The sequence below is a fragment of the Mytilus californianus genome, unplaced genomic scaffold, assembly GCF_021869535.1.
Source record: "Mytilus californianus isolate M0D057914Y unplaced genomic scaffold, xbMytCali1.0.p SCAF_5, whole genome shotgun sequence".
Lineage (NCBI taxonomy): Eukaryota > Metazoa > Mollusca > Bivalvia > Mytilida > Mytilidae > Mytilus > Mytilus californianus.
In genome coordinates this window covers 72,929,696-72,949,697 of record NW_026262701.1, presented here as the reverse complement: position 1 = coordinate 72,949,697, position 20,002 = coordinate 72,929,696, and the positions used below count along the sequence as shown (strand labels likewise).

General features: G+C 32.9%; 1 protein-coding gene across 1 annotated transcript; it reads left to right on the top strand.

Moving 5' to 3' along the window:
- The first annotated feature begins 4,696 nt into the window (after window positions 1-4,696).
- Window positions 4,697-18,894, top strand: LOC127703036 (uncharacterized). Its single transcript, XM_052207419.1, has 5 exons — window positions 4,697-4,829; window positions 11,821-11,932; window positions 16,774-16,982; window positions 17,600-17,718; window positions 18,738-18,894. Exons 1-5 carry the CDS (start codon window positions 4,760-4,762, stop codon window positions 18,828-18,830), a joined length of 603 nt encoding a protein of 200 aa, XP_052063379.1. The 5' UTR covers window positions 4,697-4,759; the 3' UTR covers window positions 18,831-18,894.
- The last annotated feature ends 1,108 nt before the right edge of the window (window positions 18,895-20,002 follow it).

The window sequence follows — 20,002 nt, the reverse complement described above, 5'->3', positions numbered from 1 at the left end:
GACGGACACCTAGTGACGGCAACTATCCGTTGCGAAATGGTCATGATATTATTGTTCTCTTACTACTGCATCGTTCATTCCCTCCACAATACGTAAGTGGAATAAGCTTGATCCAAAAATTCGCAGCATCGACTCTGTATCTAAGTTTAAGAAAGAGTTGAAAAACGATAGTCTCCTAAGTAAAGTTGAAACGTTTTGTTTGTATAGTCCGAGGAAATTGAATATTATTTAAACTCAATTGCGATGATCCGCTTCATTCTTAAACTATGACCTTTTTCGAGCTAACATTATAAATGATCCTTCTTGTCAATGTGGGTCAGATATTGAGGATGTTCATCATTACTTTTTCGTTTGTCCAAAATACACTTCATGTAGGAAAACTTTACTCAGTAATCTTAAAACTCTTAATTTTCGAAAACTTGGAACTTTCGAGTGAACAAAATATCTGAATTTTCAAACATGTTCAAAATTTCATCAAAAAGTCGAACAGATTTCTTGTACCTTCATAAAGCGTTATTGATACTGACACGGAACATCATCATCATCAACGCCCACGTCAACAGAATTATATGACTTTCCAATCTTTCCAACTTTTTTTCTCTTCTTTTCTTTTTTACCTATAGCTCGTATTATATTCTTTTAACTGTTTGCATTACATGCATGCTCATTATACTATCATTTTATATATTTATATTGTATGATGTAGAACACTTCATAAGTATGATTTAATTGTGTCTAATCCATTTTGCTTTAATTTAGCAAATAAAATATGTTTCAACTAAGTGATTGCAATAGCTCTCATGAACCCATGGACCAGATGAGCTAATAACATCGATGTTCTTTATGAATTTCTTCCTCAATGCAGCCCATTTCTAGTCTGCAAATCTAATGGAGCATGGAACATGAAATCAATTGCGAACAACTGTTTGATAGGGTCATCATTTAAAAGAAGAAAACAAAAACCAATGAGTTTTTAAAGATCTCAACCCTCCTCTTTAAAAGCTATTGTGTAACCCCAAGGGTGACTTGGGGATAGAAATATGGTCACCACAGGTCTTCTTCCGACCGACAGTAAAACCCTTGCAAAAGTGGGCCGTTCGTTTGGCTGTGCGGGATGTACAAGTACGCAGCCACGTCCGATCAGAATGGGACGTTAAATCTGATGTCTCGTGTAGTGAGAGTGCCACACTCTCTGCACGTTAAGAACCCTTGCAACAACTTTTTAGGGGTGCGTAGGTGGCCTGTTGTAAAGAAAAATTTATGTCCCTATCAAATATACCCCCTTATTTTCCAGTGGCAGTCTAAATTTCCCGGACCTTCATCCCGGACGGCCCTTATTACAGGACCTACCTATTGTATTTATTGTTAATTTGTTCTCGTCCTGAACATGCATGAAATATTTGCCCCTGGACGTTAAGCAACCAACAATCAATCAATAAAAGCTATTACAATGTAACGGCATCTATCTGAGCTGTACAACAATGTTCCTGCAGTGGTATCGATACATCTGAACCGAGATTTCAAATTTCCAAAACTCCTCTCAACTCATATTGCAACTGTTATAACGTTTTCCTGTCTTGTTGTTGGATTTGAAACTGGTGTAAGGAGCCAAGGTCGAAGGGAATATCCACTGTCCCCAAGAAGCCATCTATCGCTTATGTCTAAGTCTACAAACATTTCACATAGTCTTGAATTGTGCAATGCAAATGACTCATGTGTATTCCCAGGCCACTTTGCTACTATGTTTAAAAACTTCATATTTGAGTCGCAAACTCCCTTTCATTGAGCGAATGGTATTTTTTTCTGTTCACGTATATATAAGTGTGCATCAACAGTTGGGCTTTTGATACGCACATGAGTACCATCTACAGCGCCAATGACATTTGGGAAATATGCGATGTCATAAAAACCTTGCTTTACAGCATGAAGAGATGCTTGGTCTGTGGGCATCGAAATATATTGATTGCAAACATTCTTTAAACATTGTGTGACGTCATGTTTTATATTAGAAATACTTGCTCTTGATATACGGTGGACGTCTACATTAACCAGCTGAAAGCTCCCAGTCGCATAAAACCCTAAAGCCACCATTATTTGTAATGAGACAGGAGAATGGCATGGTATCTTATAGGCGGCCTAGCGAGTTTATTTTGAAACTTTCTACAAAGTTGTAGAATCATTGGTCTAGAAAGTCTAAATTTGCGAATAATATCAACATCGTACAAATAATCTAATGGATTGTCTCTATCTCTAAACACCCTGTTTCGGCAAATGTTATTTTCTCGTCGTCTTTCATGTTATGGCAGTATAATCAATTTGTTGATTGTGTCCATTATCTGGCAGAAACATGAACATACACAGCGGCCATATTTGTTGTTTTTATTTCGACTTAGGACATCGTAACTTTTAGGATTATCCTTAGACCATCCTAAGACACCTATGTATACATCCTAACTTTAGGACCAAATTTAGGACATATTTTATCTTAGTAGACTTTCGTTAACCTGACTTTGGACTAAGACGTGTCCTAATACCATCATAAGACAGTCCTAGTCCTAAGACGGCTTCGTTGACACGGCCCCTGGGTAATAACAAAAATAATATAAAACAGCGTAAATTAAAAATTAGTACAACAAACATCAATTACCCATATAATACTCGTATCATAAATAAAACATCAACAAAAAAACACATGCAAGCAAAACAATAATAAAAATAGCGTATCAAAGAAAGTTCGCTGTTAGCTAAACATTACTTAAATTGGAAAGGTGAAATTATGCCGTCCTACACTGTAATAACTGTTGCTGTACTTCGGTGATATTTCATACAGCAACGTAACAAACTATACAGGAAAACACGATCTTGTACAGTTCCCATACTAAATTGGTACAAAGGTTTTACAATACCATCTCAAAAATCAAGCGATTCTAATTGTATCAAATCAAATACTTCAAACGTCAACTTAATTATGATCAGTAATGATGATAATCATGGGATTGTTACGTTTCTATTGCGTCTACTATCTCCTGCTAAAGAGCCAATAGAATCAAAGATTTTTTTATAAGATAAATGTTTGTTTGCTTGGTGTTACAGGCGCGGATCTAGTCATTTTGAAAAGGGGTTCCAACCCTCGGAACACTATAGAAACGTTCACATAATTAAAAAAAAAAAAAGATTGAAAAAAAAGGGGGGGGTTCAATCCCATCCTGGATCCGCCAATGTGTTAGCTGAACGCCCAATATCAAATATTTTGAGCATGCTTTTGGACAAGAACAATTATTTGAAGGCATTTCAATAGGCAATGTGTTCGACTTGAAAAAATGATAAGCTTGAGAAATTTTACAGCCATCGAAAACGAAATTTTGTTACATATGTCTGACATTGACTTCTCCTACGAACTATTAATCCAGCTGTCTTAGTGTGCAGAAACATGACACTCCCTCAATGTCATGTGACTAATCATCACGTCTATTTGGTTAACTTTTAGTTAAGAAAGCACGATTGATGCGTCCAATTTCTTTTATTTCTTCTTCTTGTTTTATGTATTTTGGTTTTGCATTCTATAAAAAGTTCACTTTCTTTATTCAGAATCTAAAATAATTAATTGTTTAACATAAATATTTTAAGCAGAAATAATTCGAAAAAATGGTTTTAAAATGTTTATTATTTTATTGTGTAAATCAAACTTTCGCGTAATATGGACCTCAAAATATTTTTCTTCTTTCGTTTGTGTAGGCTTCCTACAAAAAATACACCCTATATGGGTAAAAGTAATATATGCGCAATAGTGATTTTTTTTTATGTTTCCCAACTTTTGACTCTGAGGTTCTAACACGTTATAAACGCAGCAACTTCTGTGTTTTAATTTGAATTTCATTCCAATGACCCAAACGTAAAGTCAATATGACAAAATGTCCCGACAACTTTTTGAACTTCTGAAAGTATCACAAGTGAATGCGGGTGTTGCGTAGGAATATGTAGTCGTACTATCATAAGTGTCAGCTTGATCACCATTGGGTGAAGTAACTGTGCAGAAAAGGACCGGATCTATTTTTACTTTTTTTGAAATTTACAGACGATTAAAAATGCGTAGTTTACGTAATATTTTAGTTCTGCATCAGACATGTTTCGACAGAACAAATTCAAATAAACTGTATTTTATATTACAGTAGTAATGATACCGAGATATAATTTTGTTTATGCATTTAAAGTTCAAATTGAAAATTGAATAATTAATAATAATATTTAAAGTATCGTTTCAAATTTATCAAATGTTGACAAATTTATTTAACATGATACGATAACAGGTTTGAACTAAGACTATTGCATTCATACATTTGTATTGGGGAATGACAAAATTAATGGAATATGGAAAAAAAGATAACATTATAATTCAACTTTCCACTATGCATACCTTGATATAATTTTCCTTCCGAAAAAGAAAAGAAATGCTGAAGCCTGAGTACGTTTATATTCCTAAAGAATAAAGTTATCTACGCCAGTGAAAAATCGAACTACACATGAGATTTTTTTTTTATTATTTTAAAATTTAAATTCATATTTCAATTTCCATCATTTTTTTTTTATAAAAAATTGTATTTTGCAAACATGAATAGGTATTGTGCAGTGTATTTTTTTCGATTATAAAAAGTGTTCAGTCTGTCACAAACAGTTTGTCATCCAAAGTTCACTGAGCAGTTCTCAAATCAATTTAATCGTCATTCCTGTCCATTTTGGGTTCAAACTAAACAGAGACAAAATGGAAGTGTACGAACGTTATGAAAGATTTTTGAAAAATCCATTTAAGATTCATCTTGATAATGAAAGAGGTTTGTTAATTATAAATAATGTTAATTCTTAGTTTGAAATAATGCATAATTAATTTTGTTACAATATAAATAAACATCGTGAAAGGTGAAACATTGGTGTTTCTTTCCGGAGTCGAAGTCTGATATTTATTATTGATTTGTCGATGGTTGTTGAACGTCCAACAGCAAATATTACATTCATACTCAGGACAATAACACATTACTGAGATATAAATAAATAAACCCTGCTTTGTACTATACCGACACGAGGAGTCAGATTTTTTAGGTTCATCAGAAGAAATCGACAAATTTGGCCGTGTTTACACACCAAAATTTACTCCGAATAAAGAAAAACCTAAGCATCTGGGAAAGTCATGGGAGGAACTGGATAAATACAATTTAAATGCAATTTATGTGACAGCAAATTAAAACCTTTCCTGAATTTTGATATTCCTTTTTTCCAAGCAAGCAGATGATGGTAAAATAAACAAGCATCTGCATTTCATTTGATACATGTTCACAGTTTAAATCACATATTGTTGTCCTGTAGATATCTATCCTATTTTCGATTTTAATCCATACAATTTCTACCAAAACTTAAATGAGGGGACGTCTCAAACAGTTTTCAAAACTTGCTTTATTACAGCACCCTCTGTGTCGACGAAAAGAAGTAATATCAAAAGCATAGAATTTTTTTTAGACACAAAATGCATTTGAATATTTATATTATCTAGTTCATACCATGTCTTAAAACTGTTTATAATACACAGGTTTGTCTATAATCAAGAGTAAATTTTGTTCAATTCCTTCTGATGAACCTCAACGTGATTACTGAAAAGTGCAAAAGAAAACAGTCCGACCCCACGAAGAAGTAAATTAAATTGATTATCTTGCCACCTTTATCTCAAATACTAATCAAAGTACTGAAGTACTGAACATCGGATGACCGCAGGTTCTTGTGGATGGTCAAAAGCACATGTCACAGAAACAGATCACATCTCTATACCTGAAACTGAGGTTAATTTACAGATATTTTTTTTTCTTATACAAGTTCGTGCTTGGATGATGAATAAATGACAGGAAATTCAACCTCACCGTAATAACTATTATATTGTAGTGATACAAATCAGTATACCTTAGACTATTATACTAATATAATAATAGTTCCAGAGAATACACTGGTTTGTTGTTATATATTATATTAATATTACGGTTGCATGTATATTTAATTTTCATCTATTTGTATATCATACTATTCTACTATTATTATAGTGTAATGCAAGTGCATGGTGGACACTCTTCTGTAAAAATAAATCAAAGTCTTAAAGGCTGTAAAAGCAATTGTTACCATGTTAATGTTTTGTGGACTTTTATTTTTCATCCATATATATAAGAATTAAACCTGACAGGACAGGAGTGTTGACTAGTGAGAAGCAAGACGGTTTTAACTTTATATCAATATAAGACTTTAGCAGGAAATCATTTTAAATATGTTTTATATTTCACAAGGAGACAACAAGTTTACCAGGCTAAAGTTGGGGTTAATTATACATGTGCTGAAACATATAACTAAAAAAAAATCATTATGGATTATCCCCTGGTAGTGTTTGTAACTGGGCAATAATTTCCTTTATTGATTTAATTTAATTTACTTGATTTCATAATTAATTTAAATTAACCATTCAGTTAAAACATTTCAACTTTCCAGACGCAAATGTTGAAAAACGGGACAGAAATAAAATATCTTACAAGACATAAACATGTAAAAAATAAATATATATTTCAGCTTACTAAAAATATTTTCATAATGTTACTTTGACGTCATTTCTTAAAACTAAGTCCCAAACATAATTGCTCAGTTGACATGTGTCATCCTCATGCGATACGAGATAACTATAATTCTGATGCAATCCCGAAAAGGGGGGTCATCAAAAACAAACATGACATTAAATTGTCATTATACGAACTAGAACAAACAGCTCTATGTTGCTTTGATATTTATCAATTTTCAGGAAACGTGAAATAAATTTCAGGTCCATTTCATTATAGTGCCTAACAAGATTGTGTTAGGTAGACGAAATTGACCTTAAAACGATCGTATTGTCTTTTGATGTCCACAAAATAGGCAGATCGGACATATAAGGACTTTATCTAATGACTACATAAATTTGGGATTTATTATTATTATAATATTCTAATGAAACTGAAAATTGTATTTTTTTTTTAGGATAAACAACAATTTTACCTGGCGTAGCCGTGCATAAATGTTATTCTGCATTTATCTTCGAAAAATGGCGTATTTAATGGAAAAGAACGTTAATACAGTAATCTTTCTCTTTTTTCTCCGCAATAGGCTATCAAAAATAATTTATCTAATGTGTATGTGGAAAATTATGTGAAAAGATAAAAAGTGGCAATTGTTACCTTTCATACCTTAAGTTTCATTCATCTGATTCTGACCAATGCTTATATACTAAATATCTATTTATATGCCGCTATTATTGTTGTTGTTACCAATAATGTAAATCAATTGTATCTGATTTTATGCCCTTTATGGGCCCTGTAATTTGGGAAATAAAAAAAAAAATCTATTCATTGATAAAACATAATATGGACTGGTCCAGTGTCCAGTTTGCAGGTCATTTAATTTTCTGTACACATTCATGCACGCTCTGATTTAATCAATATACTCGTACGAAAAAGCATGAACAGTTTGAAGGTAATCTAATAATAACTTAATCTAATCAAATTGCAAATTCAATAACAATGTCAAGTCCACATCATAATGAGTAATAGAGGTAAACTGGGTAGGGAGAAAATGACAGATATTTCAAGTTAATATTTATGCAATAACGAATTAAAATTTGTCAACCAAAAGTTTTGCTACAATTTCAAAAACATGTCGTTCTGTATGGGTATAGTTTTCGGATCTTTCATTAGCGTATTTAAGGCTATAAATGTTTGGGCTTCAAAAGTTCACACAATTATTGACTTTATACAGAAAATTCGTCCTTGTAAAACATTTAATAGTTCACAAATGATACGCGATTTTAAAGTAAAATTATTTCTTAAAACACTGCAAAAAATTTCATTCATATTGATAAAGTGGTATCGTCATAAAGTGCGTTGAAATGAACAGTGGTATAGCAAACATCGAATTCCCTCACAAAATGTTATCACACACTACAGTAAGGGGAGTCAGTTAAGTTTGTCTATTTTTAGATACTATACAGGTAATCATTTGACACTACGTATACAACCTGTGTGACCTGTGTAGTGATTTTGATTTTACGATAAATTCATGAATGAACGATAATTTTATGAATGAACATGAGCACCTGACCTCTTTCTTAAACACCTATTAAACATATAAAACCGTACTTAATAAGGAGATAATTCAGTCAAATTTTCAGTACTAAATCAACAACTGAAATGATTCCATTTTTTGATGAAACATCGTACGAACGGAGAACGGAATCGCAGGTATAAAAATGCACTTTTTTCCCTTGTAATGACCGCGGATCTATAATTTTTATAGATCGGTTGAAATCCCAAAACTAATTTGCATAATGGAAATTTAGGCGATAACAATACATCGGAATGACCCCAAGGTCATCCTCTGTAAAAATAATAATATTTAAAAACTTTTAAAAAAAATGAAAATTGTTCTATGATAATAAATGTTTCAGTTTTACTTAAAAATCAAGTAAAAAGGCTATGTTGGTTTTCTCATTTGAATTATTTTACATTTTGTTATGTCGGGCCTATTATAGCCTGCTGTGCGGTATGAGTTTTGTTCGTTGTTAAATGTCGAACGGAGACCTGTAGTGCAAACACCGAGGTTTTGAGTTCCAATTCTGCACATGACAGGTGCATTCGACTCCAATCCTTATTGACTACGATTGTCAGTTTCCTGGTGAGGGTCGGCGGTTCTCTCCTGTCATCCCGGCTTCTTCTACCAACAGCACAAATAAACACTGAAGCCACGATATAGCCAATAGTGCTGAAAGTGGCACAGTTTTAACTTATAAGTTTGATGACTATTAAAAGTAATTTAAGTTTTGCATAGGCATTTTTTCCCTCTCAAATTGGTGCGGGTATTTTTTTTATTTCAAACAAAGTGTACATATTTTTCAACACGATACCCTAGGGTAGTGCTCGACTATTAATGTAGGATCATACACAAATTTGAATGAATTGAGATGTTGAAATCTACTGGAAATATTAAAGCGACTGAATAATATATTCAAAATACTTTTCAATGATTTTACACATAATTATCCTAAGATAAACATGATAAAAACGTTATCATTTAGTTTGTTATTGTAAACAACTTTTATGATGATTGTATCTGAAAAACAACAAAATTAGCATTGCTTTACTTCCCATAGATTTTTTTTTGGGGGGTTAAGAATGTCCTTTTAATTTATTTTGAAAAATACGTAAAATCTGTCCAAATCAATCTGAATGACAGTCTTGAGGGATTTTAATGTTGTCTGGTGTTTAGAAAAATACGTCCTTATGTTGTGAGGAATTCAAAGTACACATGAAGCTGTGATATTTTGAATTGGAGTATTTGGTTCTTTGTAAACATGAGTCATTTAGTGTAAAAGCAAAACAAATAGGATAGAATATCCGGGTAGGTATTCATGATTACCAAGTTATCTTGCGATAACATGTACATGCATCACATTGAAAATACGACACTGCGTAATTTAACTTATTTGTCTGTTTAATCAATAATGCTTGTTATAATCTTTTTTCACGTATTTGTTTGTTATGCTATTTTAAAACTGTGGTTAACTTTATTTTGATAAAATAAATCTACCTATATGCACGTATTAATCTATTTAGTTAGTGTGGCATTCTGACGTTGTTAAGTATTTTGTTTTTTGTTTACGAAAAATTATTTACGGAAAACCATTGAAATTTAGGATCCTGGTGCACCATGCAGAACTCATGCGTAGTATTAGAGCTTATCTTCGAAAGCTTGATTCCTTTACTATTGAAGAGATTGTACATAGCTCAGATTGAAGTTCAATGAATGAGTACTAGTAGTTTTAATCAAAAGGTATTTAAAGGGGCATTAGCTACCAAATTCATTTCCACTAAAATGACTCAACCTCTTTAATTTGATTTATAACATACTCAATTACCAGAATTACAAAAGTTTCACAGGAAACAATAAGCAATGCATTAAATCTTAATAAAAACAGAATTGTTATGAGTATTTTAGGATCAGTTGACATCGAATTAACCGGATAAGAAAGATTTTAATTATGGGCTATATCAATCAACGAAATGATTCTTCCAGGTGGCTCGCTTAGTTCACTTTTCAATTTTTTGGCATTCTTTTGTTTATCCTTATTTTAACTGAACATGCTGAGCACATGCACAACTCATCTCCAACTTAGGGTGAAATTAAAGATTACATGCATACAAACCAAAATGAGGTAATATCATTGTCTTGCAAGATGTTTATTTTTAGCTTATTTTTACAAAAATGAACTAATTTTAAAACTATTAAACAATTATTATTTCAATAATTCGCTTTTATTAACGTTTGAAACAACATCAAAAATCATACTTTATTTTTTTTGGGGGTATAAATCGTAGCTAATAGCTCTTAAAGAAGGGGAATTTATAGATTTGCAACATAATATCTCGTTTTCAAACAGTTTATTTGACATTCGTTTTGGAACAGTGTATCAATATTGAGTTTTCTGACAGTGCAATGTATAGATGTTACGCCATCCCATGTTTACGAGTATGCCTTCCAGCAAAAAGATAGACTTTATTAGTGTTTCCCATTGATGAAATTAGCCTTTATTTTCCAAATTTTTGATGATCTCTGTCTTACAACGGATGAAGGGTAGCTTATGTAGACAATTATTGACAAGCATTAAAGAACGTATATTGAATTCAAAATTATTATTAGTATTTGATCGTGTTGATGGTTGCTGATTCTTTGATGTTTACCAATAATTAGCTAACAAGACCCAAATGGCATATGGCAAGTGTAGGCTATTACCATCATTTGGCGTCCGTCGTCTGTCGTCTGTTATTTTTAATATGATATTCTCTGAAATTACTCGGCAAATTTAAACCAAACTTTGCCACGATCATCTTTATGTATCTAGATAAAAAAAAAACATTGTCTTATGATTCCACTTGCCAACCAACATGGCCGTGAATAGTAGAAATAGAACATAAGGGTAAACATGAATAATCGCAAAAGCCGTTATCGATAGAAAAAATGCGGCAGGTCAAACGTTTTAAAGATGTCAAGATCTACCCACTGTTCATTTGACCAAAAAAAGACAACTCCTTATGGGAATAAATGACGATTTTTTATAATTGTTTTAATATAGCCTTTGCTATAATCTTGAAAACTTTAATATATAGAAACATTTTACAGCTAAAATGTGCTGCAGGGATAAGATCTATACATAAGTCAAAAGACCGAAATAGTCAATCGATTCCTTATAGGAGTAATTGCCATTCAATGACTATATTTACCATTTTTGTATTCTTGGCTATAATCTTGAAAACTATAATAAATAGACAGAAATAGTAAAAATTATCAGCAAGACAAGATATGACTGAAACCTTCAGTCGATTCATTTAAGAAGTTATTGCCCTTAAATGATGATTTTTAAAACAAAATTTTAAATGCTTTACCTTATATCTTGAAAACTATATATTAAGTTAGACGGAAACTTTGAACAGCAAAAATGATCAGCAAGACAGGATTTTGGTACACACAGTTTCCATTCAACAGAAATATTCTTGTTGCATTATATTTTACTCAAAATACTAGTAAAGCGATTCAAGCTATAGTTTTAGCGTAAGTAAATGTATACATGTACCTTTGATCACATCCATTTCAAGCTATGATTTAAATTGCTACAAGGCAGCATTATCACATTTTATTGGATTATTTTTTATGGTATTACATTTTAACCACATCAGTAAATCAGCATTGGCTGGATAATCAGCGTTTTTTTTTTAGTATTTGAAACACAGAGAGAGACAAGTAATCTTTCGCCACTACCAATTACCAACAGCTCTAAAGCAGATATCACCTATGATAAAGAACCAGAACATTTTTCACAGCTGCAGAGGTATTGTTTTATGGACAGTATAAGTATTAACCACGTTCAATCCTACAAAATGAAAAAGTAGTTCCATACCAATCAAAATTAAATTTCGGGTTTATTCCTTTTTCTTCAGAGACCATGCAACAGGTTGCTTCACACGTTTACTATAGCGGTTTTTGTCTCGCCTTGACGGAGTCAAAAAGCGAGACATAAGTATGCTGTTTCCGGCGTCGGCGGCGTCAACCTTACCTTACCTTACCTCTGTATCTTTACCCCCTTCAAAAAAGAACCACACAAGTTCTGTGTGTTGAACAGGTGCTTTGGGTGGCGGTGCATATTATTTACAATAGTGCTGTGACTGTGGATCCCATCACCACATCCATGAATTTTGGATCATCCTTCCACCATTATGTACATTATTTACATATATGAATATCGTTAAAGATAGTATTTGCAATCCGCAACGACACATCCCGACATTTTAAAAGTTATATATGTTATCATTAAAAGTTCATGGCGATTTTTATCAAAGTTAGAAAAAGTCTTTCCACACGGGATTTTGCGTTAATATATAAAAGCGACGCCTGATTAATCGTTTAAAATCTAAATGTATTAGTTTGTGATTAGGTCTAGTTCATGGTGAACCACTAGTGGTAGGTAAATGATATTTGGTATGCAGTTGTATTAGCATTGGCACATCTCATTACCATGGAGATTATTTGGCCCCGCCCCCTCAGTCAAGGTCTATTGACTTTGAAACTTTGCTTAGTTTACATGTATTAGTTTGTGATTAGGTCAGTTTATGGGGAACCACTAGTAGTACATGTAGGTCAATGATATTTGGTATGCAGTTGTATAAGCATTGGCATAACTCATTTCCATGGAGATTATTCGGCCCCATCCCCTCATTCATGGTCTATTGACTTTGAAACTTTTGCTTAGTTTTCCGTGACGTATTAGTTTGACTGTGATTAGGTCAGTTTAAGGGGAACCGTTAGTGGTAGGTCAATGATAATTGGTATGCAGTTGTATAAGCATTAGCACATCTCATTTCCATGGAGAGTATTTGGTCCTTATCCCTCAGACATGGTCTATTGACTTTGAAACTTTTGCTTAGTTTACGTGTATTAGTTTGTGATTAATTCAGTTTAAGATGAACCACTAATGTTAAGTCAATGATATTCGGTAAGCAAATGTATTGGCATTTGCAAGTTCCATTTCCATGGAGATTATATAACCCCACCCCCTAATTATGGTTCATTGACTTTGAAACTTTTACATAGTTTACAAGTTAATGTTTGTGTTTAGGTTTGTTTAAAGGGAACGACTTACGAAAAGTCAATGGTATTTGGTTTGCAGTTGTATTAGCATTGGCACATCTCATTTCCATGGAGATTGTTTAGCCCTGTACCTTCAGTCATGGTTCATTGACTTTGAATATTTGCATAACTTACATGTTAAAGTATTGCTATTTTAATTTCAACATTTGCATTATCAAAATAACAAATAGGCGAGACATATTTCTGTGTTAACAGTTTATTAAACAATACGATAAGTGTTTTCAACCTTTTAAAACCCAAGCAGTGATTCTTCCTTATTAATATAGCTGTTTTGAAAATCGTTGTTTGCCATTACTCTGCCCTCAGACCACCTATTAAATTCAGAAACTTATATACAAGATCATCTGAATTACGTATGGTTATACGTCAATGAAACAGCAACCAATAGACAAAAACAATCAAATGACATCTAGTGGACAACATTCAGTCTTTAACAATAGACAGATGTTCGTGCTTATACAATATACCAAGCTCTAAACCTTTCCGAGTCATATAAGTCGTGAAAAAATTAAACGATCAAAATGTATGGGCCATCTAAAAATCATCCGTTCTACAGTAAAACCCATGAAAATAAGGGGCGTTTGGTTGTGCTGGATGTATGAATACGCAACACAGTGTCCTGTCGGAAAGTGGACGTTAAATTCGATGTATCGTGTAAGGAGAGTTCGACTCTATCTACACTTTAAAAAAAAACCCTTGCAAAAACTCGGAGGGGTCCTGCAATACAAGATACCTGTTCCTATCCATATTGATATTTGTATTTATTAACTGAATCATTTGTAAAATAACTTACAGTTCTCATAGTTCTACAGTTATAACTTAGTTGTTTTATATGTAACAAAAATTTAACAATACTTTTAGATATTTGGATGATATATTGGCTCTCAATAATGACGACTTCAGTATGTATACTACAGAAATTTATCCTGTTGAACTTACTTTAAATAAAGCTAATACTAACAATGACCACTGTCCTTTCCTCGATCTTGATATCTATATCATTAACGGGAAGCTTAATACAAAAATTTATGATAAAAGAGATGATTTTTCATTTCCTATCGTTAATTATCCATTTTTAGATGGTGTTTATATATTTCAACTTATACGATTCGCTCGTGTATGTAACAACGTATTAGATTTTAGCGAGAGAAATTTATGTATTACTGAAAAATTATTACACCAGGATTTTCGATATCATAAACTAGTCAAAACATTTACTAAATGTTATCATCGGTATAAGGACATCATTCGTAAATATAACTCAACATGCAGATATCTGATACGTTCGGGTATTTCACATCCAATCTATTATGGTAATATTCTTTACAAAGCACAAAAATGTCAGTATTCACCTCAAAAGCTAACAAAACCTTTAAACAGACCTATTAAGAAGGGATATAGTTACGATACTGTTGTCAGGTCATTAAAGAATGCATATTTTGGCTTTAATATTAATTCACTTATAGGATCTTTGCATCGGAATTACACACATTTATTCTAAAACCAGTTGTTGGCATGACACGGGTTATGTTCTTCTCGTATATTTTATGACGGTATAATACTAAACCCCTATCAGGAGGGATTGTGCCTGATATTCATATGATGAAGACATAATCTTTTAATCAGTTTAATTGAGGTCTGGAGCTGGCATGTCAGTAACTGCTAGTAGTCTGTTGTTAATTATGTATTATTGTCATTTTGTTTATTTTCTTTTGTTTCCTATTCTGACATCGGACTCGGACTTCTCTTATACTGAGTTTTACTGTACGTACTGTTGTGCGTTTGTTTTTTCTACATTGGCTAGAGGTATAGGGGGAGGGTTGAGATCTCAAAAAACATGTTTAACCCCGCCGCATTTTTGCGCCTGTCCCAAGTCAGGAGCATCTGGCCTTTGTTAGTCTTGTATCATTTTTAATTTTAGTTTCCTGTGTATAATTTTGAGTTTAGTATGACGTCCATTATCACTGAACTAGTATACATATTTGTTTAGGGGCCAGCTGAAGGACGCCTTCCGTTGCGGGAGTTTCTCGCTGCATTGAAGACCCATTGGTGGCCTTCGGCTGTTGTCTGCTCTATGGTCGGGTTGTTGTCTCTTTGACACATTCCCCATTTCCATTCTCAATTTTAACCATTATATTGAAAACTGATTATGTATGTGGTAGACACTTATAATATGACATGCATGTACCAAAAAGCAATTGTTCTGGTAATATATCCAATATCAAGACCATTATTTCGATATTCACTGTAAAATATTCAGTTTATAAAATCATAATTCTATGTACGTGTCAAGAGGTTGATAATTAAAAGTAACTTTTAAAATTTTTACCTTTTATCGAAGGGGCCCTTATCATTATTAATTTCTCTTAATAATATTGTCCCGCTAACTGAGACTGCATACGCATCAAAATTACAGAAACAAATATGAAGACACATAAAAAAAACTGCACCATACGACAACCAAAGAACAAAATGTAGCATATATATTTAAAATTATCTCTTCTTAAAATCAAACTCTTCTGATAGTCAATAACACAAATGTTAACAGTCAAAAATATCATTGATATTTTTACTCTTAAATTTGATAAACTTACCAAAAACGTCTTCCATCATCTTCGTGCTTACCAGGGAAATTATCAGAAGTTTATGGAAATTTAAATGTCACAAAAATTAAATGTTAAGTTAATAGAAATTACTACACCTAGCCTTAGCACCATGTGGATTTATTCATTAGAATTTGAAAAGGAAACCTCCGCGTAAAAAAGATTATTAAATGCTTCATTACTTTAAGTTGACTACAATGGAGTTCGAGGTCTGAAATGCAATTTTGGTTTATCATGGAATAGAAAAGAAAGAAAAGAAAAGATAGTATGTATACATTTATGACAAAAAACCTCTACACGTACTTGAAAAAGTAAAAAACTGAAAAGTGCTTTCATTGTTCTTCGTCTCAAAGTTACGGCATTTCAAAAAAATTACAGAAACTCAAACCTCATTGCAAATTTCAAACGGCCCTAGCAGTACTGTTTTGACTGATTCTTTGATTGATTTCGATTACACCAAAAACTGTGCATTGAAGAACAAAGATCTTTGAATAAATCAAATAATTCGGAAGGACTCTTCAGTAATTTAAACCAAACAAACCAAAACTAAGTGAAGTAATACACATAGAAACCATCTCAAGAACATTTTTATTGAGACCCGTGTATATAGCATAAATCCCAAATACACCATTTTGTGGTGCGCCTGACAGAGGCGTAACTTACAGATTATGTTAGGTAACAAGAAATATATATACACAAAAACTTTTCAACAAGTCTAAATTGAAAACAACGTTCAAACCTATGATTGCGTTGGATAAAAACCGCAATTTTTATACGTGTGCATGCAAAACACACAAAAACTTTTCAATATATACAACTCAAGCTCGGGGAACATTACGTGGCATCAACACATCAAGAGAAATGAAACTCTACCTTTTTTGATGAAATACGTGACTTTATGGTGACTCATTTTACCTTACAGGACGGAAAAAGAAGCCATTCTTTTCTATTCTGATTGGTCGTCCAATCAAAGTAAGGATGTGCCAATCGAATATGTGAACTACTTGCTGGCAGCATCGAAGCAGAATTGCTTCAATATCACAGATGAGATTATAAAGAAAATGGTTAAAAAACTCCAAGAAAAAAATGATACAAATTCTGCAGACAATGATCTCATGTCATGTTTGCATGGTAAGTGTAATTTTATAGAAAAACAAATTTGATGAAGGTTTTATAAGGATCATATCTAGTATATATTCTGAGGTCTACTTCCGGTTCAGCGTGTCGGTTAAGTACAAAGCAGGGTGTATATTCATATCACATTATCGTGTTCTCGTCCTGAATTTGCATTTAGTTTGCTACTGGACACGTTAAACAGCCATCCATCTATCCATCCATTCATCATCTACCTTTAAAGAATACTACAATGACAAACATTTTGATGAAAAGTAATAACACGTACATACATTTGAAGTATATCATGTCTTACAAAATTATATCAATACATGTAACACAAGAATTAAAGCCATTACCGCCTCCAAATGTCTCTGCCTGGATTATTCTGGGAAATTGTAATAACTAGATATATATATATATAATATTTAATATGGAATGGCAAATATTATGAACTTATGAACAAAGTTCTGCATAAAATTGAAGAAATACACGTTCAAATGTTTTAGAAAATATCACCCTTTCACAAAATATCTTACGACTTTATGGTCAGATCAATTCGTAAGTCGAATAAATTGTTTATTGACTAACGACTGTTTTTTTCTAGATTTTTTTTTATGAAATATATCTTTCAGGAATACCGCTTGGTGATCTTTCAAAGGATCCTAACCGTCATCTAGATACGTTATATTTAGAAGCAAGTAAAGAACAGGAAAAATATGTGAAACTGCAATCATTTTTAAAGTCGGAAATGGTGAGCATAATTATGATCTGAATGCTTATAAAAATAAAATAAAAAAATAAATTAAATTAAAAATTGTGCTATTGGACGAAGAAATCTTGGCAGATGTTGGACCAAATCCGTAAAGTAAAACTAAACTTCAATGTATTTCATTATTTTCATGTCTACATTTTTGTATTCGTTGTATGTCTTACTGCGAATGGGTATGCATTCATATTAGGAATACTTTTACAAAATATATATTGAGTACAAAAATAATACTGGGGTATTGTTTAAATCTTATAAAATTCCCATGTCCTTGACGTTCAGTAATACAGCTTTAGATTTTTAGAATCTTTTCGTCATGAAATAGTTAGCTGGTTTATTAAGATTGACCCTTATACTGTGATCTGACCTTATTTTTTTGTCCGGTAAATGGTAGCGAAAAAGAAAAAAAGAACTTATCAAAAGTGATCAAGAAGTTGCACTCGTTGTCGTACGAATCATACCATTACTGGTATTTCAAAAGTATCGGAAAACAGGAAGTAGTTCTCTGATAGGTCTGAAAAGCACTCAAACGTTACAAGTCAGCACAGTCAATCTGCAGAACAAATATATTTAGTAATTATGTTCAGTTGTACTGTCGAAATGTGTGACGAACATATGAACATATGCTCATTGTTGAAGGCCGTACGGTGACCTACATGTATAGTTGTTAATTTCTGTGTCATTTGGTCTCTTGTGGAGAGTTGTCTCATCGGCAATCATACCACATCTTCTTAATTTTATATATGAAGTTCATTCAACCTTATAACTGAGCTTACACGTTACAACTAAAATTCATCTCCCAAGCATTTGACACTTGTATGAGGTCAATCTGTTCGGAAGTACTTAAGAAGGTTGGGATAACCAATATGTGTTTGACGAACGGACGGACACAGTGATTGCTATTAATAAAACTCCAACTCCTATACCCTAGTGTAGGAGAATAATAGTCACCCTTTAAAAAAAACATGTAACACAAGTATAAAATATGTCCATATTACTTTTAGGTACAGTTTTACATGGAAGGTACATGTACAGAACTAGATGAATCAGCATTTGACAAAACAGCAACCATGCATTATTTATACGGACGTCAATAAAACCAGCAGTTTTCATCTACAAATGGTGTAAATTCTATATAGACTGATATTATTTTTCAAAGATTTATTATTGTCATTTAAATATACATAGTTCAAATTACAATTAGAGTTTGTTTTACTACTTTCCTTGACCCAAGTTGTCGTGGCATATCTTTATGGTTATCTTTTTGTATACTTCGCATGACAATATTGATTGTCGTGGTACGTGTTTGCCTCGAGTGCGGGAGGTCGTGGTTCGAACATCGGCCGGGTCAAACCAAAGACTTTAAAATTGGTATTTGCTGCTTCTCCGCTAAGTACGCGGCATTTAGGAGTAGGAGCAAAGTCTGGTTGACTCGGAGTCAGAATAATGTGTCCGGGTAAGGTGACATGTCTTCCTGCAGACTGTTACCTTGAGAACTAGCACGTTAAAAATCCGGCTCAGCGTGTCGGTCTAGTACAAAGTAGGGTTAATATTCATATAACATTAATATGTTCTCGTCCTGAATATGCATATCAATCTGCCGCTGGACGTTAAACAGCCATTCATCATCATCATCATCATCATCATCATCATCATCATCATCATCATCATCATCATCATCATCATCATCATCATCATCGATTGATCGATTGATCGATTGATCGATTGACGCCCAATGGCAAATATTTCGCGCGTGTTCGGGATAACAAATCAACAATTTCAAATGCATTAAGCAGGTTCGATAAAGTGGATTAACCGAGATAAAGGGATATGATTTTGCCACTGGAAAGGAGGGCATGTTGAAAATAGGGCAAACATTTTATATTGCTACGTTGTTCTCTGTCTACACGGGGCATCATATGTTAAGTCACAATTTCGACTGGGCGTGGCTGCGCACTTATACATCCCTCACAGCCAAACGGACGCCCACTTTAGGAAAGGTTTTACTGCCGGACGGGAGTAGTCCAAAGGATGACCATATTACCACACCCTAGTCAATCCTCGAGAGTTTTTTGTCATTAGATTTACTTAAAGTTCAGTCTAAGTAAATCTTGTCAGTAATAATGAGAAAAATGTATTTCTTCTAATCATACATTATTTCTAAGACTGTGGTAAAAATATGGCATTCAAGGAACTAATCCTAATAATATAATATGTCGGACGGTGAACATGATATATTGAAATCCTAAAACAAGTGTCGTCATATAGG